Source organism: Ipomoea nil, unplaced genomic scaffold (assembly GCF_001879475.1).
Source record: "Ipomoea nil cultivar Tokyo-kokei standard unplaced genomic scaffold, Asagao_1.1 scaffold2791, whole genome shotgun sequence".
Lineage (NCBI taxonomy): Eukaryota > Viridiplantae > Streptophyta > Magnoliopsida > Solanales > Convolvulaceae > Ipomoea > Ipomoea nil.
The window spans coordinates 985,285-1,013,269 of record NW_017619219.1 but is presented as its reverse complement, the minus strand read 5'-3'; the positions used below and the strand labels follow the sequence as shown (position 1 = coordinate 1,013,269).

The 27,985-nt window shown below is 42.6% G+C and overlaps 4 protein-coding genes across 6 annotated transcripts; 3 read left to right on the top strand and 1 right to left on the bottom strand.

The window, feature by feature from the left end:
- The first annotated feature begins 63 nt into the window (after positions 1–63).
- LOC109157651 (putative pentatricopeptide repeat-containing protein At3g13770, mitochondrial) lies at positions 64–5,670 on the top strand. 3 transcript variants are annotated; one of them, XR_002050263.1, is made up of 5 exons: positions 64–659; positions 785–2,092; positions 3,928–4,004; positions 4,497–4,568; positions 4,977–5,670. XR_002050263.1 is itself a non-coding variant. In XM_019305507.1 (2 exons), the coding sequence occupies exons 1-2, from the start codon at positions 176–178 to the stop codon at positions 1,840–1,842; spliced, it is 1,542 nt and encodes a 513-aa protein (XP_019161052.1). In that variant the 5' UTR covers positions 64–175; the 3' UTR covers positions 1,843–2,337. The 3 variants fall into 3 exon arrangements, 1 of the variants encoding a protein (XP_019161052.1); XR_002050264.1 differs by lacking the exons at positions 64–659; positions 785–2,092 and adding an exon at positions 3,050–3,828; XM_019305507.1 differs by lacking the exons at positions 3,928–4,004; positions 4,497–4,568; positions 4,977–5,670 and having other exon boundaries at positions 785–2,337.
- A 5,106-nt stretch (positions 5,671–10,776) lies between these two features.
- Positions 10,777–11,929, top strand: LOC109157596. Its single transcript, XM_019305451.1, has 3 exons — positions 10,777–11,131; positions 11,381–11,798; positions 11,917–11,929. The coding sequence occupies exons 1-3, from the start codon at positions 10,777–10,779 to the stop codon at positions 11,927–11,929; spliced, it is 786 nt and encodes a 261-aa protein (XP_019160996.1).
- A 506-nt stretch (positions 11,930–12,435) lies between these two features.
- LOC109157595 lies at positions 12,436–12,759 on the top strand. Its single transcript, XM_019305450.1, has one exon. The coding sequence runs from the start codon at positions 12,436–12,438 to the stop codon at positions 12,757–12,759; it is 324 nt and encodes a 107-aa protein (XP_019160995.1).
- A 4,185-nt stretch (positions 12,760–16,944) lies between these two features.
- LOC109157636 (vacuolar iron transporter homolog 2.1-like) lies at positions 16,945–18,153 on the bottom strand. The gene is made up of 3 exons (XM_019305488.1): positions 17,846–18,153; positions 17,460–17,671; positions 16,945–17,340 (listed from the first exon to the last, which is right to left on the bottom strand). Exons 1-3 carry the CDS (start codon positions 18,045–18,047, stop codon positions 16,945–16,947), a joined length of 810 nt encoding a protein of 269 aa, XP_019161033.1. The 5' UTR covers positions 18,048–18,153.
- Between the last annotated feature and the right edge of the window lie 9,832 nt (positions 18,154–27,985).

Genomic DNA, 27,985 nt, shown 5'->3' with positions numbered 1-27,985 from the left:
ACCAACGACGACGACACTTACGACGCGACATTGTGTGTAGAATCAAGACATTGTGTGTAGTGTGTCTCAATGTGTAGTTTCACTATGGCTCATCAAAAAATATTCGGTTTGCACATTATACATATATTTCCTGGCAGAGCTGAATAGATTCACCCAATTAAGTCAACCTAAAGGAATGCTCAAGAAATCTACTTCCTTTTATGGTACCAAACATTTTCTTTCTTCCATCCTGAGCATCCCATGGATTTACCTCCAAAAACAAACCTTGCATTCTTCCCCTCCAAATGTTTCGATTCTTGAAGCTCTATGCTCCGATGGTGACTTAACAGAAGCCTTGATTGAGATGGGCAAACAAGGAGTGAAGATGGGTTTCAGGGACTATAACAGTCTGCTAAACGAATGTATAAAACAGAGGGCAATAAGGGAAGGGCAAAGGCTGCATGCCCACATGATCAAGACGCTTTACCGCCCTGCTGTCTTTCTCAGGACTAGGCTGATTGTTTTCTATGTAAAATGTGAGCTTTTGGGGGATGCTAGATGGGTGTTTGATGAAATGCCTGAGAGGAATGTGGTGGCTTGGACCGCGTTGATTTCTGCCTATGCTCAGAGAGGGAATTTCTTTGAAGCTCTTGATCTTTTCGTTCAGATGTTGAGATCAGGTAATTTCTTGTGAGGAATCATTAAGATTACACTTGATTCAGCTATATTGGAATGAGTGGGCATTGTTGTTTAGTACGGTTCCCTGTGATCATAAGACTAAATTCATCTGTTTTGTCCGCTGCAGGAATGGAGCCAAACGAGTTCACTTTTGCCACGGTGCTCACATCTTGTATGGGTACGTTTGGTCTCCAATTCGGAAGGCAAATCCACAGTCTCTTGATCAAGACTCCCTTTGCATCTCATATGTATGTTGGAAGCTCACTTCTTGATATGTATGCCAAAGCTGGTAGGATACACGAAGCTCGCCTTGTCTTTGCAGGTCTGCCAGAAAGGGATGTTGTTTCCTGCACTGCCATGATTTCGGGCTGTTCTCAATGGGGGCTTTACGAGGATGCTATCGAGATATTCTGTAAGTTGCAGGGAGAAGGAATGCCATCTAACTATGTCACTTATACAAGCCTTTTGAATGCAGTATCTGGACTTGCTGCAATTGAGCATGGCAGACAAGTTCATGGCCATGTTATCAGATCAGAACTACCTTTTTATGTGATCCTTCAGAATTCTCTTATTGACATGTACTCCAAGTGTGGAAACCTCAGTTATGCTAGAAGGATATTTGACAGCATGTCTGAAAGAACTGTTAGCACGTGGAACGCCATGCTTGTTGGTTACAGCAAACACGGGATGGGAAGAGAGGCGGTTGATCTGTTCAGAAAGATGAGAGAAGAAGATGAAACTAGCCCGGACAGCATCACGTTTTTGGCTGTGTTATCGGGCTGCAGCCATGGAGGAATGGAGGAGACAGGCCTGGACATCTTCAATGAGTTGGTTGCAGGAGAGAACAAGGTTGATCTTGGGATGGAGCACTATGGTTGTGTTGTTGATTTGCTTGGCAGATCGGGCCAAGTAGAGAGGGCTTATCAGTTTATTCTACAGATGCCTTTTGAACCGAGCACCTCCATTTTGGGCTCGCTTTTAGGTGCCTGCAGTTTTCACCTGAATGTCGACATTGGTGAACTCGTAGGCAATCGCCTCCTAGAAATCGAGCCAGGATGCCCGGGGAATTATGTCATCCTTTCTAACATATATGCATCTGCAGGAAGGTGGGGAGATGCAAGAAGAGTAAGAAAGTTGATGGAAGAGAAGTCAGTCGTGAAGGAGCCAGGAATGAGCTGTGTTTAACTGAACTAAACCCTGCATAGCCTTTTATCCTAGTAAAATGTCAACTAGGATAAGCAGAAGAGGAGGGAGAAAATGCTGCTTTAGCCTGTGGGACATTGGGAGAGTTGATTGGGGTCTGATTGTGATTCAACTGAATTAGACTCATTCTGCAGAACACAGATATTACAGTACGTTTAGTTCATGGAACAAGGCAGAAATGAAATAACCTTCTCGAGACTAAGCTGTGATTGCTTTTGCACCAATAAAAAAGGTCTTCTTGTCATTCTTGCTGATGTTTCAACTTTTTGCTTGAGGAGCTTATAGTTTATTAGTGTAAGCATAGGCTGAACCTCAAGAGGTCTTAGGTTTAATATCCGTTCCAGCGCCCGATTAACCATTTGCTTTACATGGATTCCCAGCTTTGTGTCATCTTGGAAGCCATTGTTGTCAATTCAGTGACAGATGACATCTTGTTCACACTTCTTACTCGATGTAAACCAAAGAGAATTCTGCGGTTGTTCCTTGTTCGAAAATGGACTGATGTTATCTTTTTTTTTTTTTTTTTTTTTTTCCCACCCTTTCGGTTGAATAGGTCTCTCATCTGGTAAAACATCATAGAAGTAGATAATCTTTATAGGAATTTGAAAGAGATTTCGGGGAATTGTTTCATGAAAAGGGATTAGTTAACTAATCTAGGTGCGTAATCTTTGGGGCTCAGACTGTTATTCATATCATTGATTGTTGCCCATATCATTAGGTGATACAGCAGGTTCTGGTCAGGCTGTGCCCTTAAATTTGGTCAAACATAGGTTGAATAGCTGTAGCCCGGTGCTCTTAAATTTTGAAGACCTTGCTTGTAGATATTGTTAGCTGGCATTCAAATTAGATGTAAAAGGAGGTTAAGTGTGAAGAAATTTCACTCTGTGTGGTCCTTTGGAAACACTCTTTGGTGCATAAGAATTAAGATGTGTGACTGTGGGTGTGGGCCCCAATCCTACCTACAGATGGAATTAAACTCGTTTTTCTTATTATATATTGTCATAATACATTTAATTTTAAAAACGAATGTGTTTGGTTTAAATGCATAGTTAGAATTTATTGTGGGCTGAGATAATGTAGTGGTACCCGTAAAGAAACCTTATGTATGAAGTTTGGCAGCATTGAAGAACCCATGCCAAAACTCTAGAAGGGGCTTTTCTTCTCTTGATTAGCTGCTAACTAGCTATAGAATACTAAGACTGCCTACAAGAGCCTTTTCTTCGATCTGATTTGCTCTGAAGTCCTTGACTAATTGGACATAATGCTTTTATTGCCTCTATTATCCTCAGTCCTTTTTATTATGTGAAACCATTGCAAAGAGAGGGACGCTTCCCAATGCTACAGAGATAATCATTGCATGCTATCCAAGCCATTGCTAAGGCACCAACATGATTTCTCAAGTCCATTGATATTTAATGAAAGGTTTCATTGATCAACTGCAATGATATTTAATGTTAGTTCTTATTCCAAGGATGTGAAAATACAATTCGATGCTTGAATTGTACTTTGTGTAAAAACATCACTATTTTGTAGGGCAGAATCTTGGTCAAAAATAGTAAACTAAATAGTATAGAGTACAGCCATCTGTCTTTCGTAGGTAGAACAGTGTTTCACTTTGGAAAAAGCTTAGTTGAAGGAATCCCGTAGTGGCTTGTGGTTCTGCATCTCCCTGGTGAATTATTGCTAGGTCTCAAACTATGCTAAGATTCAAATTCAACCTTATAAGCTATAGTTCACAGCTAAAGTATATTCTATTCTTTCTCCACCTTGAAAGAAGCTTGTAGTGGCCATTCCATAACAAGGATCAACTTGGTGTAGTACCCAAGTGTTCATCCCTCGGATCAAATTTTTGGAAATCGTTTATGTTGCATACATTTTCTTCCACAATCCATGCATGGGAGTCGTATACACCATCTCTGACCTTTATAATAGGTCTTTAGGACAATTCTTTCATTTAGATGGCACTCGGTAGTTGGCGTTCAATTTGCTGAAAGTCATTGCTCCTTTTTAAGCCTATAAATCCATTTACCTTCTAACTTGCTAATTTCGTGATCATTTCCTTTGCAGATTTCAGGTACTGCAATGGTGCTGGATGACTGGATGAGATCATTAACCATGTCCAATACCTACAGCGTCAAGTGGAGGTTAGACTTAACGGACCATTCATCTAATTTATCATTGATGAAATATGTGTCTTCACTAAAATACAACTGTCTCAGTTACAAAATTGATGAAATATAAGGCCTTTAGTAGTTTAGTTGGTGATTTTTTCGATAGTTGTTACTCTTCAAGAGATGGTATAGTTGCTGTAATGCTATAACAGTCCTTAAGTTGAAGTGTAGGTGGGTGGTGTTTCGTATATCATAGATGGTTGGTGGTAATGCAAAATGATGGAGGATGGGGGGATATTTGATGCTAATGATCGGGAAAAGAATATAACGTCCTGCAGTTAGGCCTCATTGTTACTAATCTACTATCATATGAGGCTACAGTGTGTTTATTTCTTCGTTCTTTTGATAAGTGGCTGTTGCCTGTTGGTAATCCTACTCATAAAATTTAAACTTTACGGTCGTATAGTATTTAATGCTTTGTTGCTTTAAATTTTTTTTCCTGATCGAATGTTTATTTGTCTACAGTTCTTATCAATGAGACTCACAGCTGTTAACCCAAGAATCGATTTTAACGTTGATGCTCTCTTTGCTGCTGAAGTAAGTACGATGAAACCCTTTAGTTGTAATAGCTATGTAAGAACTCCCGATTTTAGATTAGATCAATGACACCATCTGTGATACTATTTCGCTAAGTTAGCTAATCTGTAAACATTTTCACTCTGACATGTTCATATGAATATCTCTCACCATACCTATAATGTTGCTTGCCTTTGGAGTAACCTTCCGTCAGAGTCTGAATAGGTGGGTCCCTATATTCATAAGCCGCAAAATGTAAAACATTATCACGAGCAACTATATTCAACTTGTGAACAAGTTAAGGACTGTTGTTTTCCCCCAACAAACTTAAAGACTTCCATCCTTGTTTAATTGGAGATGTCCATGTAATTTATAGTTTGCGTATAGCATTTATTGATCAAACTATTGTTTAATTCTTAACATTTGCAGACTGGTTCCCCATTAGAAAGCAACTTTCCGGGCATGATCATGCCATCGATGTGACCTGAGGGACAAGCCAACTAACGGAAACAGGCAACCTTATCAACAGCTATGGCATTTTGATGGACTTCATCGACCTGTGTGGAGTAGGGAAGACGGGAACTCAGTATTAACTTACTACTCAACAAATCCAGGTGCATACCAAATCTATTATCCCATTATCATCTCCATATCTTAGATGGCAAAGTATTCCAGACAAATCTCACTAGTAATTCTGTATCCTCTACTGGCACGGCTTCTTTGCATGCAAATAAGCAAAAGATGGAGCTATGAAGGTAAAACGCGAAGCTTTTGGCTGTAGTTAGGCATGTATATATGACGTGGTAGTAGATTGCAGGGAAGTAGAGAGGCGGTCACAACAACTGGAATTCGGGTTTCCATGATCTCTAAATTGCAGCGAGCTGGAAATCCTGGTATTATCTTGCCAGAAGGGATGACTGCTTGCTAGTCTTAGTTACATATATACCCATATACACACACACACTGGTGTTTTGTGTCTTTGTGAATACTAACAACTTGAGAGTCATTCAATCTTATTGGGTGCATGAAATGATTGGAGTGATCTTGGGAATTAGACCAGAATCACTGCAGATTACGAGTGATTAGTTATGATTATGGGAGTCTGTTTTCTGTTTATTTACTATTTGCTCACTGAAGATTATTGTCTTTCTTGAATGGCTGCCCGTTTCCCAGGCTGGATTCAGAAAAAATAAAAAAAGAGTTAATTTCAACAATGGTCCTTTAACTATAGTGATTTTCCAAATTTAGTCTCTGTCTTTTAATTTGGACGAATTAAACTCTTTGACTATCAAAATCGTTCCACCATTAGTCGTTCCGTGAACCTAGCATTAGTTAGAAGTTAAAAGCAGGGATAAAATCGTCCATTCATCTGTTGGGTCTTTCTTGCTCCCACCTAGCTCAAAAAGTTAAGGACAAACCTCTCTGGTGCATGGCAAGTAAAGATGGCTTCTCAATCACAGCAAAGTGGCAAGACAAGAGAGATATGACAGTTGAGATTTGCATGATATTCTTGCATAGCGGCTGGTCTTTTCTCTCGTTGACGGTGGCGACTGGTGAGATCCGGCGACCTTCCTTGTACAGCGGCGAGCTCTGGCGACCTTTCTTTTACAGCGGCGAGCTCCGGTGCAACTGGGACTTCCGACGACGGCAACAACAGTTCCGGCAACCTCTGTTTACGGTTGAGCAGTAGCGGCGACTTGTGAAAGGGAGGGGAAACAAAATCATAGCCACAAGAAGCTTAAAATAGCGACTTTACTTCATAGAAACAACCTTTCTCTAGTGAAGTGACGTCTTTATGACTAGACCCATTCGATACCTTTATGTTCTCATCAGGTGAAGTTGTTCTGCATTCATCATCATTATTTGGTGAGGAACTCCAAAGCTGGGAAGTGTTGTACCTTTCTTCTTAGAATGTTTCGGTTGGACACATGGGATTTCACTAGTTTCAAAGTCCGGAGAACCCTGATCACTGTTCTGTTTAACACTCAACTTTAAGCTAAAATTGGTCTCCACATGTAAGTTTCTGAGCATATTTAAAGCACACTAACACCCACTGAACACTCAACTTTAAGCTCAAATTGGTCCCCACATGTAAGTTTCTGAGCATATTTAAAGCACACTAACACCCACTACCAATTTCACACAAATTAAGTAAAGTAATCTCAAAGTCTTACCACTGACAGCCATTCGATTGCCTAGTGTGCAGCGCGAGTAAATAGAGACTGGTTCACTTCACTGGAGCGCGAGTAAATGGAGCTTTCTTCCTTCGTCGATGGAGTCTGATTCTCTTCACTGGAGCTTTCTTCCTTCGTCGAATGAATTAGGTTTCACAGGTGGGTTAGTGGAGTCAATTAGAATTAGGCGGGTAGAATTACATTTAGGCGGGTCAGGTAAAAATTTGGTCAACAATCCGTTTTACCAAATCGTAGAAACAATATAAAAATACGATTTTGTCCCTTCCAAATCAGTCCATTTGTTAACTTGCGTTTTTTCGGTCACAAATCGCCGGTAATTTGGCCGGCGTGATCAAAATTGATAGAAATCGCATAGTCAAGGTACTAAATTAACATTTTTGATAATCAAGTGCTGCAATTAACACACCTCTAATAGTCAGTGGACCAAAATTGAAAATTTTCTCTTATTAAAATGAAACTAGTATATGAAAAATGAAACTAAAATCCAGAACTATACAATAACATATATTGTCAAATGAACGTGGAGTGTAATTAAAACAATACTTTAACATATTATTATAATTGAACTAATCTGTGTGGCGGGGTGAATCCTGTGGATGTGGAGCTGGATATGATTGATATGTGGGTACAGCTGCATGACATGCCGAAGGGGTACACATCTCATGCAATTCTGGAACAGGCGGGGAATTTTTTGGGCTCTTTTGTTAAGCATGATGAGAGATTTGAAGGAGCACCATGGTTAACCTTCCACCGTATTCGGGTATCAATTTCGGTTGATAGGCCGCTTAGGAGAAGGATGAGGTTAATGAAGAGAGATGGGACTACAACATGGGTTAATTTCAGGTATGAATGGCTGCATAAGTTTTGCTACTTTTGTGGTTATATGGGTCACTTGCATACTTTCTGCCTACAAGCTAGGGAGGAGGGAATTCCAGTGGAAAGGTACCTGTACGGTCCAGATATGCGGGTTGGTGGGTCCCGGAGCGCTCCTAGAGCGGTTGGGATAGCTGGCTCGTGCCGGTAGGCGGGAAACCACGTCCATTGGTGGTGAAGCCACGAATGATTGAGGCGGTAGACGGGGGTCGGGGAGGTGGTGGAGTCACACCCACGAGTATGTCTGAGGATGAGGTGGTGGTGGCTACGGCGAAGCGTCGTAGACATAGGACGGAGTCTGGGGAGGATGGTGGGAATGATGAGGTAACAAACACTGTTGGTTCAAAAAACTTGTCCATGGCGGGAGCTGATGTCCAGCCCCGCCCATCATCATGAGTACGATAAGCTGGAACTGTCGTGGCTTGGGCAATCCACGCACAGTTCGAGAAGTAGTGGACCTGGTTTCCCGTAAGAAGCCAGAGTTTGTGTTTTTAATAGAAACCAAGGTGGCACGGAGTCATGCGGAGAGAGTTCGTGTCAGGCTTGGTTATGAGGGTTTGTTTTATGTGAATAATGAAGGCCTGAGTGGGGGTATGACACTCCTTTGGAAGAAGAACAACACAGCTAGATTGTTGAGTTACTCGCTCAACCATATTGATATTGAGGTTAGTATGAATGACATGTTATGGCGTATGACATGTATATATGGATGTTCGGATCGAAATAGAAGACATGAAACCTGGGAGCTGCTGAGTATGTTGAAGAATAGATCTGGGTTACCTTGGGTGGTGATAGGGGATTTTAATAATCTTCTCTATCAACATGAAAAGAGGGGGGGGGGGGGGGGGGGTGAATCCATACCCGAATAACCTCTTACAAGGGTTTGGGGAAACCATTGATGAGTGTGGTTTGGTGCAAATGCCAATGCGGGGACGCCAATTTACTTGGGATAAGAGTAAAGGCACAGTGAATTGGATACAGGAGAGGCTTGATAAGGTGCTTATTACGGAGGAGCGGGGTGGTATGAATGAGAATGAATGGGTGGAGAATATGCAGACTAGAGAATCAGATCACTCGGCTCTATTTCTAAATATAAATGCTCTCAGTATGCGTAGAGTAATAGGACCGAGGAGGTTTAGATTTGAAAATACATGGTTATTGGATGAAGGGTGCAACTGTGCAAGGAGGTGGTGGAGACAGCCTGGCAGGAGGGGAGGCCGGAGGGCTTGTTGCACTGTCAGCAATTTTGTGATATAAAGTTTATGAGATGGGGTGGGGGGGGGGGGGGGGGGACCAATTCCATAAATTTGGTCACCGAATAGGGCAGTTGCGGAGGCAGCAGGAGGGGTTCTGTGATATAACGGATCCGACCGCATTGGCCGAATTCCAACAGAATGAGAATCAGTTAAAGCAACTGGAGGCCCATCCTCCAGGAGGATGTTTTTTGGAGACATCGTGCGAAACAACACTGGCTCCGGGGTGTAGATGCTAACACCAAGTTCTATCACAGGTATGCTTCTGCCCGTAGAAAGAAGAATTTTATTGCTAATATTAAGAATGAGAGTGGGGATTGGGTGGAGGATACAGATATGCATACAATGATTCTGGATTATTTTAAGAGCATATTTGCGTCTAATAATTTGAGCTGTGATGATCCCCTCTTTAATGATTTTTCCCTCCGTGTGTCGAATGAGAATAATGAGATGTTGAATCAGCCTTTTTCGAAAGAAGAGGTAAAAACCGCACTCTTTTCTATGTTCTTGGATAAAGCACCAGACCCGGATGGAATGAATCCGGGCTTCTATCAACACTTTTGGTCTATTGTGGGGGATGATGTGTCCGATTTTATATTGCATGCTTTGAACTCTGGGGTGTTTCCAGAGGGTCTGAACGATACTAACATAGTATTGATTTCTAAAAAAGAGGTCCCAGAGACAGTTGCAGATTTGAGACCGATTGGGTTAAGTAATGTCATATATAGAATAATGGCAAAGATGTTGGCAAACAGAATGAAAATTTTGATGGGAGATATCATCTCGGAATCCCAAAGTGCATTTATGCCTAACAGGTTAATTACAGATAATATCTTGGTGGCAGCTGAGGTGGGTCACTACTTGAACAGGAAGCAGTGTGGTGTAGTAGGCTGGAGTGCACTGAAGTTGGACATGTCAAAAGCATATGATAGACTGGAATGAGGTTTTCTGGAAAAAATGTTGACAGTGCTGGGTTTTAGTGATAATGGGTTAATTTAATAATGTTGTGTGTGACAACAGTGAGCTATACTGTAATGGTGAATGGGGAGGTAGGGGGACGGGTCAAACCGACTCGTGGACTCAGACAGGGAGATCCTCTTTCTCCTTATTTATTCATTATCTGTGCTGAGGCACTTTCGATGTTGTTGCAGAAGGAACAGATATCAGGATCTATACATGGATGTAGAGTGGCCAGGGGTACTCCCCCGGTGTCTCATTTATTCTTTGCGGATGACAGCCTGCTTTTCTTTAAAGCAAATATTCATGAGGCTATGGTGATTAAAGAATGTTTGATGAGGTATGAGAAACTATCTGGACAGGTGGTGAATTATAACAAGTCAAATATATGTTTTAGCCGAAATACCCACCACATGGTCAGAACGCAGGTGGTAGACTATCTTGCGGTAGTGCAGGTAAGTAATTTTGGGAAATATCTGGGCCTCCCATCGTTTGTGGGCAGAAATAAAAGAGCAGTTTTTTCCTATGTGGAGGAAAAGATCAGGCAGAGGATTGGATCGTGGAACACAAAGTTATTATCTCAGGCTGGTAAGGAAGTTTTATTGAAAAGTGTGGCTCAATGTATGCCAACTTTTTCAATGAGTGTTTTTTTGTTGCCTGAAACAGTTTGTCAATCCATTGAGAGAGCAATGAATAGATACTGGTGGGGAAGTGGCAAAGATAAGGGGATTCACTGGAAGGCATGGGATAAGTTATGTATCCCCAAGAAGTTTGGTGGTTTTCAAGGAATTGAGGGCTTTTAATCTAGCTATGCTGGGCAAGCAGGCATGACGTTTTTTGACAAACCCAGAGTCTCTGGTGGCAAGAATATATAAAGCCAGGTATTACCCCACTTCTAGTTTTGTTGATGCTACTATTGGTAATTGCCCAAGTTTTTGTTGGAGAAGTATAATGGCAGCACATCCAATAGTGGTAGCTGGGATAAGACGCAGGATTGGAAATGGTGAGACAACTCTAATTTGGGGACACCCATGGCTGCAGGATAATCCAAGTCCCTTGGTACAAACAATTATGCCTGAGGAGTTAAGAGAAGCACGAGTAGCAGGTTTGATTGACCCACAAACACAAACATGGGATCCACATATTTTATCTGATTTATTTATCCCTGAGGATGTGAGCCGAATAGTTATGGTTCCTGTTAACCCTGATTATGATGACTCATGGTACTGGACAGGTGACCCAAAAGGAATTTATTCAGTAAAGAATGCCTACAGGCGTATTGTTGGTGATTATGAGAATAACCCAGGTAATTTTGATAAATGGGTTAAGATGTGGAAATTGAAAGTACCACCAAAATGGAAGACTTTTTTATGGAGAGCAGTATGTGATATTTTACCCACTACCACGAATCTAATTAATAAGAGGGTGGAGATTGACCCGACATGTCCTATGTGTAGACTTAATAATGAAGATGTGTTGCATGCATTAGTTTATTGTGAATATTCTGCATTAGTTTGGAATATAACACAATTACCTATCACGAATATTATTACAGATTCGTTTGCGGCATGGTTAACTGGGGCTATGACGATTCTAACCGAGGAACAAACACAGCTTTTGGTGGGAGTTCTATACAATATTTGGAGGAGCCGCAATGCAGCCGTGTGGGAAGGGGCCATGTCACTGCCGCGGGCTGTTGTGAAGGGGGCGGCAACATTGCTGAAAGCCTATGGTGCGGTACACGGCCGTTCCACGCGAGAAGATGTACAGCCACATGTCGAACCAGTGTTGTCCAACAATCACATGCGATGCTATATAGATGCGGGGTTTCGGCAGGAAACCGGGGAGGCTACGTATGGAATTGTGTTATTAGAGCTCGGTGGCTCGTTTGTGGCAGCTAAGAATGGCAGATCACCCGTTGGTTTTTCACCACTCATGGCTGAAGCTATGACTTTTAAAGAGGCACTGTCCTGGTTAGTTGAAAGGAGTGTTAATTCGGCCAATCTGCTCACGGATTGTATGGTTCTGCGATCCACCATACATCACCAGATTACTCCCATTCACTCGTATGCGGGGTTGATAATTGACCAGTGCAAGACAATGATGTCTTTATTTAATTTTATTTCGTTAAGCTATGTGCCTAGACAGATTAATTTACATGCTCTTGCTTTAGCTTCGTTAGCTTTTACTCAGGAACATTCTATGTATTGGGATTCTATCCCTCCTGAAACTATTATAACTTTCATCAATTAATACAATCGACAGATTGATTTTTCAAAAAAAAAAAACTAATCTGTGTGAAAAATGAAACAACAAAATAGAGCTCATACAATATATATTGTCAAATGAAACTCTAGTAAAATTAAAATGATACTTTAAAATTTTCCTAATAAAATTAGTAAGTGTAAAAAATGAAATTAAAAAACAAAATAATATTATAAAATAAAACTAAAGTGTAACTAGAATGATACTTACTTTACGAACCAAATTAGTGCATGAACCATGGTCCACAGTAAAATTTGCCATTTGGGTACCATTTAAAATTTCAGTACTATCTAAAACATAAACGGGATCGCAAGTTCGCAGCTCTGTTTTAGCAGTTAAGCAAAGATGCCGTCCGCGAAACCCTTCGCGACCGCCGCAGGGATGCTGAAATCCAGATTGAGCTCGGGCCTTCGAACCCGAGGAGGACATGGCCCGAATCCATTCCTTACTCCCGGCCACCAGGAGCGCCCCAATGGCTACCTCTTCAGCCGTACGCCGCCGCCGCCTGGGCAATCCCGGAAATGGGAGGATTGGGAGCTGCCGTGCTACGTCACCAGCTTTCTCACCATTGTGATCCTCGGCGTGGGGCTGAACGCCAAGCCCGATCTCACTATCGAGACCTGGGCCCATCAGGAAGCCATCAAACGGCTCGAGCTCGAGTCCGAGTGACTGATCGGATCAATCTATCTTGGTATGCTTTTGATTCGCCCTACTTTGGAAATTTTTCTAAGTTAGGGTTTTGGAAGAGAAGATGGGGAAGTCTTCTGTTGATATTTTTTGGTGCAGTTGTTGAAAAATAAGCATTGCGTTTATTAACTCATGATTTGAATTGGTAGCTTACGACTTTGTTCCGGAATAACTTCAATTTACTGCAATGTTTAACCTGGTAATATTGTGTTGTTTCAATGATAATACATTTCCTCAGTATACTATGAAAAGTTGAATTTTTCCCATTTCCTCAAGTTTGTTGTAGTGATTATACAAGAACTTAATTAAATTATCCAGTATGTGTTTCATGAGTTTAGAGAGTGATCTTTGTTGCTGGAGTTGCGGTTGAGTATGTTTTGAGCCCAAATGCTTTGCATAGGTTTAAGTCAACCACATTATTTAGCAGGAAAGTCAATGCTATGCAAGTGGGGGATGCAATGTGTTCATTCATTAGTTCTAGTTTAAAAGCCTAGAAGAGTTGTGTGCATTGGATTTTGAAGGCTTAATTATGAAATGATTGTTAGTCTGGTGTAACCTTGTCCCATTGAGATAAGTTATTTCTACCATTTGCAAACCCCTTCTGCTTTTGAGCTTTTCTTATGACCTCAACCAAAAGTAGAGCAAACAAATTTGATTTGCATAATAATGGGGTAGTATAGCTGCTGTAATTTAGTGTAATTTTCTTCATGTTACTAGACCTTATGTATGAATTATGATGTATTGATATTTTGCCATATTGGTTGGTTTCCTTGACCATTTAAAATAATACAAACAAAATGGCATTGTAGAGCGTGTAAATAATAGAGTATCTAATTGCTTCATAAACTTCAGTCTGACAAACTGACAAAGAAAATTGAACTTGAATTACAAGAATATCTATCAAGCTAGATAGGGTTCTTTTATCACATTTTTGTACCTTGAACCTTAGGCGTAATAGCATGGTTTGTATAATGAGCCTCATGCCTTCATGTGTTCAAGATTGGAATTCTGTTGATACTTTTGGGCTGTGTCAGTATTAAATGTTTCTAAGCCAAATCAATTTACTTTACTTGATTATTATTATTATTATTATTGTTATTATTATTATTATTATTGCTTTGTTTTTACTTATTTATTTCTTTATTTTATTAATTTTTGAGAGGTGATAGTGCTCATATTGTGACATCAACTTCATGTTCTTTTTTTTTTCCCTGTAAAAGTGTAAATTTAACTTTAATGTTTTCCCTCTCCTTGATTAAATATATTTGTTCAAGGAAATTGACAATCTAGGCTAACTCCCTGCCCTGCCTAATGTTCTGTTACCATTAGCTGTTTAATTGAATTTTGTTATCCTGCAGTCTATGCACATAATCGATCAATGTCTTACAATTTGCTTACAAAATTTCTCATATATGGTAGCTGTTTGGTTTGAGGGGTGGGGTAGGATATTAGTGATGATTGATGAGAATATTTATTCCTTGTGTAGTGCAAGGATAACCAAACCCTTCCCCTCCCCACTTGTGTTTAATATAAACTTAACTTTCGAGATCAGTCGAGGACCACAATTTATACCCATTGTATTATTGCAGCAAAGTTGAAGAACAGATGGGAGTAGTGGAAATTTCTAGTCCAAACCCCTCTAATGCTATGAACAAAATGAGCCTTCATTTCCCCAAGTTAGCCATGTGTTGTTTAGAGAGTTACCCTTAAATTAGCATGCACAACTGGGTGTCTTCTAGTCTTATAGATCAAACTATAATTTATAAGGCTTGAGATGGAGAAGTGTTCTACATACAAGTGTGATGAGAGGTATGTTGCACACATAGTTCACTCTTCCTTCCATCCAATATAATGGGTGCATTGAATTCTACTAACCTCTAGTATGAGGAAATGAACATTTTGTCATTCAGGTGTTAAATTATTTGTGTTCGTGTTGTGAGTTTATTTAGTTTCTTCCAGTCTTGCGAAGCCAGTCCCATTTTCAGGTCTTCCTTCTGAAACGCGGTTTAGCATTGAAATATAATTAGTAGTAGTAGGTGAGTGCATTTTCAGCTTATCTTTTAGAATATAATATGCACTTACATACATTTTTACTTTGTTTGAATTGGCTTATGAGATTTTGAAAAGTTGTCTTGACCTCATTTCCATAAACCAATTTAAGGAGTTGATTAAAATAAGCTGAAAACATCTTTTAAAGAAGATGTGAGTTTCTGAACTTATTTATCTATTTTGATCTTTTCTTATGGAGAATATTTAAAAAGTGTCCATTATAAAAACACTTATGTAAGATCTTTATCCAACTTGGCCTTAATCGAGATTATATTAATCCTGGCTCTAAAACAAAGCAGTTTGCTGTTAAATATTCCAGACTATAAGCTTTATCTAATGTTTCTCACTGAATTCTAGCTGCTTAATGAACAGATCTGGTATTATGCACAAGTCTCTGATTCTCCACACATTTTTTTATTTTTTTTTCTGGAATTCCATTGTGGGTATTATCTATAGTTAGATATTCTGTGAATACCATATACAAGGAAATGAACTTTATTCCTATTGGCATGCATTTGTTATTTGTACTACTCACTGAATGTGAACATTTATTTTAATGAAACTAATAGTAAAATTGAAGAGTTTGCAAAGGTTCATGTGGTCTGGCTAGCTGCCTCCCATATTTTATTATGGTGACTCTGAATTGAGATCGAGAACGTGAATGAGCAGCAAGCCACCAACTTCTCTTCATTCATCCTATCACCACCAATTTTTTTTTAAGCAAAAGAAATGATAAAGAAAGATATTAGAGTGTGTTTGGAAACCAGGAAAATGACTTTTGAAAAATGTTTTTTTGGATAATGAGTCATTTTTCAGAAAACATTTTCATTTTTCGTGTTTAGTTGCATTTCACAAAAATGTCCTTGTGTGTTTGGTTCGTTTTTTAGAAAATGAGCAGAATTGTATAATTAAAATTTTAATTGTTAACTAAAAAACGATTTGATAACAACTATTTTGACAATAGCTATGTTTTGCCTGACTATTATTTTTGAAATAACAAAGAAAAAGAAAGTGGAGTAGAGGTTTCCGACGGAAATCAGTTGGAAACTAGTTTGTGTGTGTATATGTATGCTTGAGAACACTTCCATAGATAAGAAGGAATAAGAAGGTGCAAACAAACATGCATGAGTGCAAAATATACTCAGAATCTTCACTATCATTTAAGCATGAGTGCCCAATATATTCAGGGTCTTCATCATTAGGGGTGGAGCCACAGTGGGGACAATAGGAACAGCTGTCCCTCTCTCTCACCCCACGCCTTTATATATATATAACATTAAATGTTATATAAAAATTATATTTATGTTGGAATTGTCAATAGTTTAATTAACTTAGTTGATTGAACTCTAAATTTGATGTTAAAGGGCGTGTGTCACACACTTTTCTTTATCTTCTGCCATTCATTTTATTTCTTTCATTTTTTCATAAGATAAATTAAATATTTTTGTCTATTTTTTTAAGCATTTAGTTATCAAATTAAATGAAATTAAATATTTTAATCTATTTTTTAATCATTTAGTTATTAAATTAAATGGTCTTTTAATCTATTTTTATAAATCATTTACTTAAATATAGTATACAAGTTTATATTATACTTTATTGTATTCGAATTAATTTATTGTATTCAAATTAATTTAAAAAATTGAGCTAACTAAAAGAAATTAAAATTAAAAAATATTTATAAATATAATGTTATTCAAATTCTTTTATTCTTTTATTTAATTAATTATATTTCATATTTTGTCATAAATATTTTCATATTTTCTCCGCTCTTATCCACCATCATTTAAGCATACCTGAAAATAAGCATACCTGAAAATTCATTTGACAATATGATTTTGGGTTTCCCTCGTGAACCTAAAATAAGTAGATAAAAACAAGTGGAAATCAATAATAAAAGAAAAATGAGATATATTCATAAGGTAAGGACAGACCACCACTGTTCGGTCTAACTTCTACGTGCTATTTGTTTCTGCAGGAGATGTTAGCTAGGAGCTTAGAAGCATTTTAAATTATACATAACATTAATTTCTAGTACAGTGCTCTAAAAGAGTAATATATATATATATATATATATATATATATATATATATATATATATATATATATATATATATATCAATCTTCCAAGCCAGCGACATTCCTAAGCGTCCACCCAATGGCATAAGCAGATGCACCAGCAATGGCACCATTGGAGAGTGTTATAGCTACTGAAACAGTGTAACTCTGGCTGGCAATCTTGGCCTTGGCAATGCCAAGCAGTGTAAGGGCAAGCGCCGAGAGCGCACAGGCCGCCATGAACTTGTGTGTTACGTTCTGGGTGAAGGGGATGAGAATGATGAATGCGAGGATGGGCGCACACCCGAATACAACAAAAGCCGCGAATGTAATCAGGCCGTTCTTCCACGGCTTAGCAGGCTTCTTTCCCTTTTCCAGGGGTGAGGATAATCCTTTCTTGGCTGCCATTTTCTCTGCCACCAATATGTCCATGTACTTGGCAAATATGGTCACCACCTGATGGAATTGCATCATGATCAGAGAAACCCCATCACCCATATCATATATAATAGAATGTAATTAATGAATTGAAACAAGTAGAAAGAGATGATGGAGAGTAGTATGAGTGTACGCACTGTAGTGGCATCATTGAGTTCCATTCCAAGTGCTTGATAATGTTGAAGCAATTCCTGCTGCAAAGCTATTGGGGTATGCATCACATCCCATTCAGCCACTATTTTCTCCTTCGCAACTACGTCTCTCTCCGTGCTGGTGGACACAAAATCCCCAAACCCCATTGATATTCCATCAGCCACCAGATTAGCAAACCCCAACACCAGAACATCACCTGCCAAGTACAGAAAAAACAAAGAAGATAAGATTTATTGAATAATGTGCATACATTCACGGGAATGAAACTATTCTTTTATTAATTGTAATGATAATATACATTATATTTATGATGAAACACCCCTGTATATGGGGCTGTTCCCAATCTATTTTACTCTTATTCCTTATATACCAGAAGAAAGGCGGCCGGCGGAGATGGAAGAAATGAGGGAGAAAGAAGTGACAATGGCATCAAGGCCGGCGAACACAATACTCCTCACGAATTCTCCTTTCCATGGTTCTTTTGGTCGTCGTTTCTCACTTTTACCCTTTTTCTCCATTTCTCCATCCTCCACACTTCCTCCTAGTTGCACATATCTGCTACTTTCAGCCATTTCTTATCAAACTTTGTTTTCTTATAATTGTTTAGTTTTTACCGCTCCCCCCTGATGCCCTCTTATTATATTTTCACCGCTTTAGCTGTTCAGCAAGCCAAAAGTGGGTAAGGTAAAAACACCGATCTGAGGCGTCACCATGCATGAGTATGTGTTGTCAACTGGAGAAGGTTTGCAGAGTGTCGACGTGGCGGATTGTTTGCCACTTTTCTCCCAATCCCCTATAAAGCACACAGTTGTCAATATTTGGACTATCCTTACTCACTATACCTATATATGCTATGTTAGCCTCTTCTAAAAACAAAAATTCAAAATACAATTCTTTTACTTCATATTTTATTGATTCAAGAAAAAAATAAAATTAGGTGAAGTTTGTATATTTATTTCCTTTTTCTACCTTCAATAAAATGGAACAAAGATTTTAGTCATTATGGTATATTCAACTTAATTAGATAAATGATTATACCAAGCACCTTGTGCACAGATGGAATCCGGATTGAACTTTCATATGGAAGGTTGTGAGTTTGAGACTCAGTTATTGGCTCTTTGTGCTTCAATCAATAGGTTGACATTGTAATAGAGTCACTAGCAAATCAATCTCAATTTTACATGGCATTTTTGTAATTATTATCAAATCTACTATACAAATTTGAACACTAAAATGTAGGAATGGATAATTCAGTTCAATTTTCTCAAACCGAACGGTAAAAATTTAAATCGAAACGAACCGAGTACGTTTGATTTTTTTTTAATAAATAAAAATTTAATAATAATAATAATAATAATAATAATAATAATAATAATAATAATAATAATAATAATAATAATAATAATAAAATTCAAGTCTCTTGCTGCCTGATTCGCCGTTCATCTCATATTCTCACTGGTATCTCTCTTAAATTTTTTATTTGATTACTTTATGACTTATTCTCTACTGCAATTGTTCTTTGCCTCACAATTGAGTTATTCTTACAATATTCAGTATTTTCCTTAGTTTTATGTTTGTATGAAATTAATGTGCTTCAACATCATTCTACTTTTGATTTCTAATGCTTGGAAGCACTGGAATATTTTTCCAGTACTAGAATATATTTCCAATGCACTAGAAATATATTTTGCCAATGCAAGTGATAGTGTTAATTGCCACGCAAGCGGAAATAAACAAACACAAGACCAATTAAAGTAATTAAATGTCTCTTATTGATCAAGGTGAAGGCCCTAAGTACAATCTAAATGGCTGTTCCGAGTACCGACTGACTGCGGTCGGGATTCTCTGATAACAACCTATCGATCGTCCAAAAGTCCCCCACACTGTTGCTATCGCGGGTAATTATAGCCGTGGAGCCAGAGACACAAGTTCGGCCGTCCTGCATGTCGCCCACGTAGCAACCACGTGTCGCCCTCCCGGGTGCCCTGCCTGTCAGCACGTAGTGCTGCCACGTGTCTCTTCTCAACTTTCTTGTCTAAGGGCTACCGCTCGGTGGTCGACGACGCCGGTCGGGTGCTGCCCGGTCGGGGTCCGACCGGGTGTCTTCTAAAAAATCCGACTTGTAACCTGCAAAGACAAGAGCAAAAGGACGAAGGCATGTCGGTCGGGGTATTCCCTACCAAGAGCCCTCCAGCCCGTGCCTTTTTGAGCGTCCGGGAAAAAACGGGATGGGATGAAGAAGCCCCACCGCCCGCCGCCAAACCGACCGGCCAGCTGTCATTCCCTTCGTGCCACGTGTCGATGACTGCCGGCCTCTGCGATCGCAACGGTCACCTCGGAATCAGGAGCGGTCGCGTCACGCAAGTGGATTGGTTTCCCGCCCAAATGCTCTCCTATAAATAGGCCTTTGAGGCCCTCATTTGAACTTTTCCCAATCTTCTTGAATCGATCGGTACCCTCAGAGAGTCCCGAGCGAAGCATCTCAGCAGATCGGTCGAGCAACTATCTTTCAAACTTTCTCAGCACTCGGTAAGTTCTCTGGTCTTTAACTTTTATTTCTTGCTTTACATTTCCACATAGCCATTGTAGGCGATAACTGACCTTGACCCAAACATCCCGAACCCTACTAACCCCGACCGGCCTTTAGGTAGACGAAATGTCACAATCGGATAGCCAGAACGCGTCGTTCGCGGACTACGACGACGAAGTCGAGCAGATCAGCGAGGAAGTGGACATAATGTCCTACTCGCCAGAGGTCGTCCAACGACCACAAAAAGCCCCCGAGCGATCCCCCGAGCAACGAAGGTCATCGAGTTCATCTGGGACGTCGGGGACTAGCTCGAGCGAATCGGGGAGCTCGAGCGGAGAGAGCGGGGAGACGTCCACAAGCGGGCGCAATCTCCCGAGCGAAGGCGTTCGGGACACGCCAACTAGGGTAATTGGGGATTACCCTCAAGCCGAGCCCCGGGAAGACGATCGAGAAAACGCTGCAGAGCCGGTCGAGGAAGACCCGGCCGAACCGGCAGTACCGGCCGCAGGCGGATTCTAGTTCTTGAACAGCGAGAACGTCGAACTTCAGATGAGTAAACTGACGAAAGGAGAGGCAGCCAAAATCGCCGCAACACTCAGTGGTCGGGTTGAGTTCGACACTAGTCGCCGGCTCGGGAACGTCATTGAGCGGCATTGGGGAAAGTGGATCGGGATGCATTATGATTCACTGACGGTCCCGATCACTTTCCCCTTCACTGGCCTTCTAACCGCATTCCTGGGCTACTACCAAGTCGTCCCAGCGCAAGTTTGCCCGAACGCGCACAGGATGATTGCCTGCTTCCCTCAAATATGCGCTCGGCACGACATGGCCTGCACAATGGAGCTGTTCAACTTTGTGTACCAGGTGAATGTCCTCGCAGCCTCATATGGGGGCGGGTTCCTAATGACCCAATCCCGAGCCGAGATGTGCTCGATTAAGGGCCTACCCGGGAATAACCGGGGATGGAAGAACAGGATCTTCTCGGTCAAGTATGACCCGTGGATCCTCCCGGTTGAGAGGACTTGGAGCAGCCATTTCCGGAAACAAGTTACCCCGGTCGAGACAAAAGCCCTCCGGGACGCGGTCACAAACATCTCGGGCGAGATCTATGAATAAAAAATCTTCCGGACGGCCGAGAGCTACGAGGCAGCCCAACTACCCGCGCCGATCTACGAACTGACCGAGAAGTACAAGCTCGAGCCGATGGGCGTAACGATCGCAAGGGCGCCCGCTCGGGGCAAGCGGAAGGACAAAGGACTAACACTAACCAATCCTCCCCGACCTTAACACCCCGAACGCCCTTTATTCCCGGTCTAACCACCTTTTCCTATTTGTTTGCAGAGATGGCAGGTTTTGATGAGGATGATGCACCTTCGGCCCCGGTGGCCAAGATCGTACTTGGGAAGAAGAAGCCCAAGACCAAACCGGCCGGGGATAAAGAAATCCCGATCGCCCGACCGATGGGTGCCTCGACCGTCACTACGCCCGAAGGCTACGTAGTCGACACGTCCGATGTCCTAATTGCCCGGGTGGCTGTCCCCAAGGGCAAGGAGAAGGTGCCGGAGAAAGGAGTGGCTGAGAGTGGCGCCCTGAAGCGCCGTAGAGAGCAGCGCAGCCCGAGCCCCTCGGTCGGGGGTACTAAGGGCGGCTCGTCTGTCCTCACCCGGATCGGCAACGCCGGGCCAGTCGAGGAGGATCTAAGCAAGCTAACACCGACCCAGGTGGCCGAGAAGATCGGCTACGACCTGACAGAGGTAAGACACTTTCGTCCTCTCGTCCTTATACGTAAGTAGTCTCACTCGGGCTGACTCCGATCGTACTTTGCATTTGCAGATCTCTCGAGCGGCTCAGCTTCTTCAACGTCGGGCTCTGCAGGCCAACGAGGCCGAAGCCCTCAAGAAGGTCGCCGACCGGCGATTACAAGAAGTCAAGGACCTCCAGGCGGAGTTAACAAAGGCCAAGGAGGACCTGAAGAAAAGCCGGGAAGATCGGGATCTTTCCGAAAAGGTCGCTCAACAAGCGATCGGGGAGGTCGCAGAACTGAAGGCCCGACTGAACAATCCGGGCGAGCTGGCCCAGTTCCTCTTCCAGGACAATGAGTCGGGCACGCAATTCCTCCGGGCAGTTCGGGATACGAAGGTCGGGGAGGAACTGGTCTGGACGTTCGGGCGGTGGGCGTTCAAAATCGGCCAGAGGAAGATGCGCGAAAAGACGCAAAAGATCATGGAGCAAGCGCTCGAGGGAGAAGATCTTCAGTTGGTCCTGACCACGCTTCCTCAGGATATTCCCGACCCCGGGCCACCACCGTTCAACCCGAAGGAAGAGACGGCCGAGCCAAGCGGGGCTGCTGCTGCCACACCGAGCGACGTGGAGCCTACGAAGAAGTAGATTTAGTTTCTTCTTCGTTTTTGTAAGTGAACTCGATAGGGAGCCCGGTCCCGAGTTGTACCGGGCGTATTTTGAAGTTAATGAAATTTGTTTTTTGTTCAACTCCTGTGGCTCGTAGCTGCTCATACTTTACTTTTATTCGCATGCATATCGATCGTCTAATGCCCAACCTCGTGGCCTCATGGCCTGATCGTGCACCTTTCGACCGGAACATCGACATTCTAATGGCCTACCCGATCGGGGTTTACGCGACCTTCTGGCCTTGTCGATTTTTTGAAAATTATAAGGCCTCTTCACTCGGGGTGTTCCCGAGCGACGGACCTATTGCACTTCCTTCATCCTAGCCCCCACACTATTGTGCGCTCGAGGCACGAGTGGGTGCAATAGTGGAAAGAAGTTGGACGGATCGGGGAATTCTGCTGTAGCTCTGACTTTACCGATCGGTGGCGTGACCCTGATGTCCGCCGAAGAAGACCACATTTGACCGGTCGATGGATTCGCCCGGTCGAGATAGCGTGGTGATAACGCGGGAGTGAAACTACCCTACGTCTAACGAAGGCAATGAAAAAACCGATCGGGCCGCCGTGTGCAAACGGTCGATCAATCACCGATTGTATATACATTGACTTTTCCCGCTCGCAGGCGGTTGAGAAAATATTCACAATTTACAGACTAATGACGAACGAGGTCGACTCGCAGGCCGAGCCCCCACTTCGCCTAACATTACAAAAAATAGGCTAGTGCCTAAACATCACGAGGTGCTCGGAATTCCACGTCCCCTCGATCACTCGACCAGTTGTCGTCTCCAGTCGGTATGTTCCCGGCCGTACCACAGCGCTGATAACGTACGGCCCTTCCCAGTTCTGAGCTAGCTTCCCGCCTTCCAAAGGTTGACTGGCTTCCCGTCGGCGTAAGACGTAATCTCCCACCTGAAAGTACCGAGGGCTGACCCGGACGTCCTTTGAACTTTTGACTCTCTTTTGATACTCAGCCATACGCCGAGCGGCTTGCTCTCGATTTTCCTCGACCCCATCGAGATCCACGACCATTGAGTGTTCGTTCTCCTCCGCGTTGTAAGTTCGCTCCTGGTCGGTCGGGATCCACGCCTCGATCGGGAGTCGGGCTTCAGCTTCGTAGACAAGGGCGAACGGCGTCTCCAAAGTCGCTTCTCTCGGGGTCGTCCGATAAGTCCACAAAACATAGGGCAACTCATCGGCGCAACTACGACCAGCCGAGTGTAGCTTCTTCTTCAGACCTTCCAGAATTGTCCGATTGGTGTTCTCCACTTGTCCATTTCACTGTGGGTAAGCCACCGACGACCGGACGTGGGTCGTCCTGATCGTGGCCAAGAAATTCTGGAAGTATTGGCTTACAAATTGGCGGCCGTTGTCGCTGATGAGATGCACGGGCACACCAAAGCGGGAAATCACATTGCGCCACAAGAACCGAGCACATTGTTGAGATGTAATCGTAGCTAGCGGCTCGGCCTCGATCCACTTGTAAAAGTAATCGATTGCGACAATGACAAACTTTCTTCGACTAGCAAGTTGAGGAAACGGTCCCAAAATGTCCACCCCCCACCTTGCGAAGGGAATTGCAGTCGTGACCGGCTGGTAGAAGTTGGCCGATCGTCCGGGCGTCCGGGCAAATAACTGGCACGTCTCACATTCCCGAGCGAGCTTCTCACAGTCTAGCTGGAGGGACGGCCAATAATATCCGATCAACATGATTCGACGAGCTAACGATCGACCTCCTTGGTGTAGAGCTGTCAAAACGGGCCAGCCTGGCCCATATGGGCTGGCCCGTCACGGGTTGTCAGAAAACGGGTCCGACCCGACCCGACCCGTTTTCCAATACGGGTTGGGAAACTTGGCCCAACCCGTATACGACGGGCTGGCGGGCTAAACGGGCCAGCCCGTTTATTTTTTTTTAAATTTATTTTTTTAATTGTTATAAATATTTGTGTATGATAAAAATTGAACCTTTGACCTCTCATGTAAATAATCAAGCTTTATTCCACTTGAACAACCTATAACTTTTGAAATAAAATTGTGTATAAATATATATAGATATATATGAAAAGTACACATAGTCACATATACCCACGTGTAACTACAATTAACTTATAGAGTTTATAAAATATATAAAATAAATAAACTTTATGTTAACTATATAATTATATTAATATATACATAAAATTATAATTAATCATATAAATAAAGCTTGTAAACATAATATGATTAATTTAACTATATATAATTGAGTTTATAATTATTTATCCGTTATATATATATATATATATATATATATATATATATATATATATATATATATATATATATATATATATAATGCTAGTTCATTAAATGTCAACCAATAAAATGATTTATGAATTATACAAATATATAATATATAATTATGAAACATAATGTATGTAATTATGAAAAAATATAATACATGTTCATATGTTGTATGGTTATATATTTATATAAATAATTTACAATTGAGTCTCCGTACAACTACTCATGTACAGGCGTACAGCCGGTATAGCTGTGGTATATGTCTAAATAGTTGAGCAATATATGTTTATGTACCAAGGATATCTATATTGATACTTGTTTTATTTTATACCGTAAATCAATAATGAACCTCAGCTCGCTTAACTATTTAAAGTTATGACTTTTGTTGTGTAAATGAATTTCTAGCATCATAATTTCATTATATACATTCAAAAAAATATATACATTCTTGAACAAAATTATATTCTACGTACTACAGTTGAAACATGCTTTCTAGTAAAGCCAATTATTTATATAAATAATTAAATATAATTAAATATATAACCATACAACATATAAACAATAAGTACAATTAGTTTAATTGGTTAGATGTTTGTAGTAGAAGTGAATTAAATTGAGAGGTTATGGGTTCAAGTCTTGCCATAAGTAAGTATTTTACACTTAAACTAAAATATATTAAAAAAAAATAAAATTAATAATGGCTAAACGGGCCTACCCGTGGTTGGACCCGTGTAACAGTCGGGTTACACGGGCCGGGTCTAAAATTGCATGACCCAACCCGTCGTAAAAACTGGTTAAACGGGCCCAACCCGACGGGTTGGGCCCGTTTTGACAGCTCTACCTTGGTGTGACGAGCAAATGCCGAGTGCAATTCCTTCATAACAAGATCGGCCTCAAATGCGGTCAAGCAACGCATAAGAGGGCTTCCATACGATCGCCTATAGAGACGACCATCCAAGACTTGGAACCTCGGGGCTCTAAGCTTGGCCTTCCGAGCACGCTGGGGGTCGTCTGGGAGCCGACCGTGCTCAAGGAATTCCTTCAGATCGGTGATCCAGTCGTCTTCTGCCGGTTGGATAGGATTGACCGGCAATCGGTGGATACTGTGTCTCGGGATCACCAAAATCTGAGCGATCTTTGACATGTGTTCCGGGGCGTCTTGGGCCAATTTGGACAAGATGTCCGCATCGGCATTATCCAATCGGGGTATGTGCCAGACGGTGTACCCCCGGAACAAACCAAGCTTCTCCATTGCAAGGTCTCGGTATAGCTGCAGTCGTTCTCCATTTACTTCATAATCACCGAGTACCTGCCCGACCACGAGCGCGGAATCCGTTTGAGCCCGAATATATACAGCCCCCAAATCTCGAGCACACTGCAAGCCGTTGACAAAGGCTTCGTACTCGGCTTCATTGTTGGTCGGATGGAACTGATACATAAGGGCGAAGTAGACCTTAAATCCCTCTGGGCTCGTGACTACTACTCCTCCTCCTGCCCCTTTCTTACTGCTCGACCCATCAGTAGCCAGCGACCACCACTCGGCCTCAGGGTCCGCGACCTCGGGGGGTCGGGTATCCCGAGCGGTGCACTCGACCAAGAAATCTGCAAGGGCTTGACCTTTGATGGCTGGCCTTGGTCGGTATTCAATCGCGTACTGGGTCAGCATTAACGCCCACTTGACTAGGCGACCGGATGATGAAGCAGTTCGGAGGACTGGCCCGATCGGCTGATCGGTCAACACGCGAATTGCTCGACCCTGGAAGCAGGGAGCCAATTTCTTCGCGGCAATATACAAGGCGTAGATGACCTTCTCAAGCCGGGAGTACCGGAGCTCAGGCTTCGACAGCACAATTGGTGACATGAGATACTCCTTTAGCTCGTCGAAAGCCGCTCGGCACTCGTCGTCCCAGATGAATCCATTGACTTTACGCAATACCTTGAAGAAAGGTAAAGCGCGCTCGGCTAATTTGGAGAGGAACCGGCTAAGCGCAGCCAACCGACCGGTCAATTGCTGGACCTCCCGAACGGTTGAAGGTGGTTGCATGTCTAGAATTTCCTTAACTTTGGCCGGGTTGGGCTCGATCCCTCTCCTGGTCATCATGTAGCCGAGGAATTTCCCGGTCTGAACCGCAAATGTGCACTTGGTTGGGTTCAGCCTCAACTGGTACTTCCTCATGATTTGGAAGCACTCCCGGAGGTCCCGAGTGTAGTCGGATCGGTCCCGACTCTTGACCAGCATATCGTTAATATACGCCTCTATCATTCGGCCTAGCAGATCGGCGAAGAGCATATTGACCATCCTCTGATAGGTCGTTCCCGCGTTGCGGAGGCCGAACGGCATCACTCGGTAGCAATACAGCCCGTCCGGGGTCACGAAGGCTGTTTTGCTCTCGTCTTCATGGTGCATCATTATTTGATGATATCCCTTGAATGCATCCATGAAGCTCATCAACTTGGCCCCGGCCGTCTCGTCGACCATCTGGTGGATACTCGGTAGTGGATATGGGTCAGGCGGACAGGCCTTGTTGAGGTCGGTGAAGTCAATGCACATCCTCCAAGCTGGGGCTTAGGAACAAGGACAATATTGGCCACCCACTCGGGATAGATCACCGGTCGGATGTGCTCGATCGCCGCCATTTTCTTGACCTCCTCTCTGACGAACTCGCGGCGATCGGATGAAAGGTGCCGGGTCTTCTGCACGACCGGCTTTGCTGCGGGATCGACGGCTAGCCTGTGACAAATTACCGTTCGGTCGATCCCGGGCATGTCTTCGGGCCCCCATGCAAAGATATCGGCATACTCCCGGAGTATTGCCAAGATTTCCGCTCGGAGCTCGGGGGTAAGGTCCCGGCCAATCTTGATCTTCCTGTCCGGTCGGTCCTCGGACAGGGGAACTTCTTCAATTTCCTCGGAAGGCTCGGGTTGTTCCTTCTGGTCTTTGGATACCTCATTGGCGATCTTGTTCACCCGGGAAGACGGACCGGAGTCACGCCTATTGACCGCTCGGGTGTAACACTTTCGGGCGGATTGGACATCGCTACGGACCATACCGACCCCATTGGGGGTGGGGAATTTCATGCACAGGTGGGGCATCGAAATTATCCCACTGATCTTCATGATTGCGGGTCGGCCCAAGATGATGTTGTGGACGCAATGCAGGTTGACCACAACTAATTCCATCTCGGTCTTTATCGACTTCGGCAGGGTGCCGATCTCAACTGGGAGCGTTATTTTTCCTTCGGGATAGACGAGAGCCCCGGTAAATCCCGACAAGGGTACGCCGACCGGAGTC

Excerpts from the sequence above, each read along its gene's own strand:
- LOC109157651 (XM_019305507.1), top strand. The coding sequence starts at position 176 with ATGCTCAAGAAATCTACTTCCTTTTATGGTACCAAACATTTTCTTTCT. Across the intron at positions 660-784 it reads CGTTCAGATGTTGAGATCAG|GAATGGAGCCAAACGAGTTC; the intron begins GTAATTTCTTGT and ends TGTCCGCTGCAG.
- LOC109157636 (XM_019305488.1), bottom strand. The coding sequence starts at position 18,047 with ATGGCTGAAAGTAGCAGATATGTGCAACTAGGAGGAAGTGTGGAGGAT. Across the intron at positions 17,672-17,845 it reads CGCCGGCCGCCTTTCTTCTG|GTGATGTTCTGGTGTTGGGG; the intron begins GTATATAAGGAA and ends TGTACTTGGCAG. Across the intron at positions 17,341-17,459 it reads AACTCAATGATGCCACTACA|GTGGTGACCATATTTGCCAA; the intron begins GTGCGTACACTC and ends CAATTCCATCAG.
- LOC109157596 (XM_019305451.1), top strand. The coding sequence starts at position 10,777 with ATGGCAGCACATCCAATAGTGGTAGCTGGGATAAGACGCAGGATTGGA. Across the intron at positions 11,132-11,380 it reads TGATTATGAGAATAACCCAG|ATTCGTTTGCGGCATGGTTA; the intron begins GTAATTTTGATA and ends ATATTATTACAG.
- LOC109157595 (XM_019305450.1), top strand. The coding sequence starts at position 12,436 with ATGCCGTCCGCGAAACCCTTCGCGACCGCCGCAGGGATGCTGAAATCC.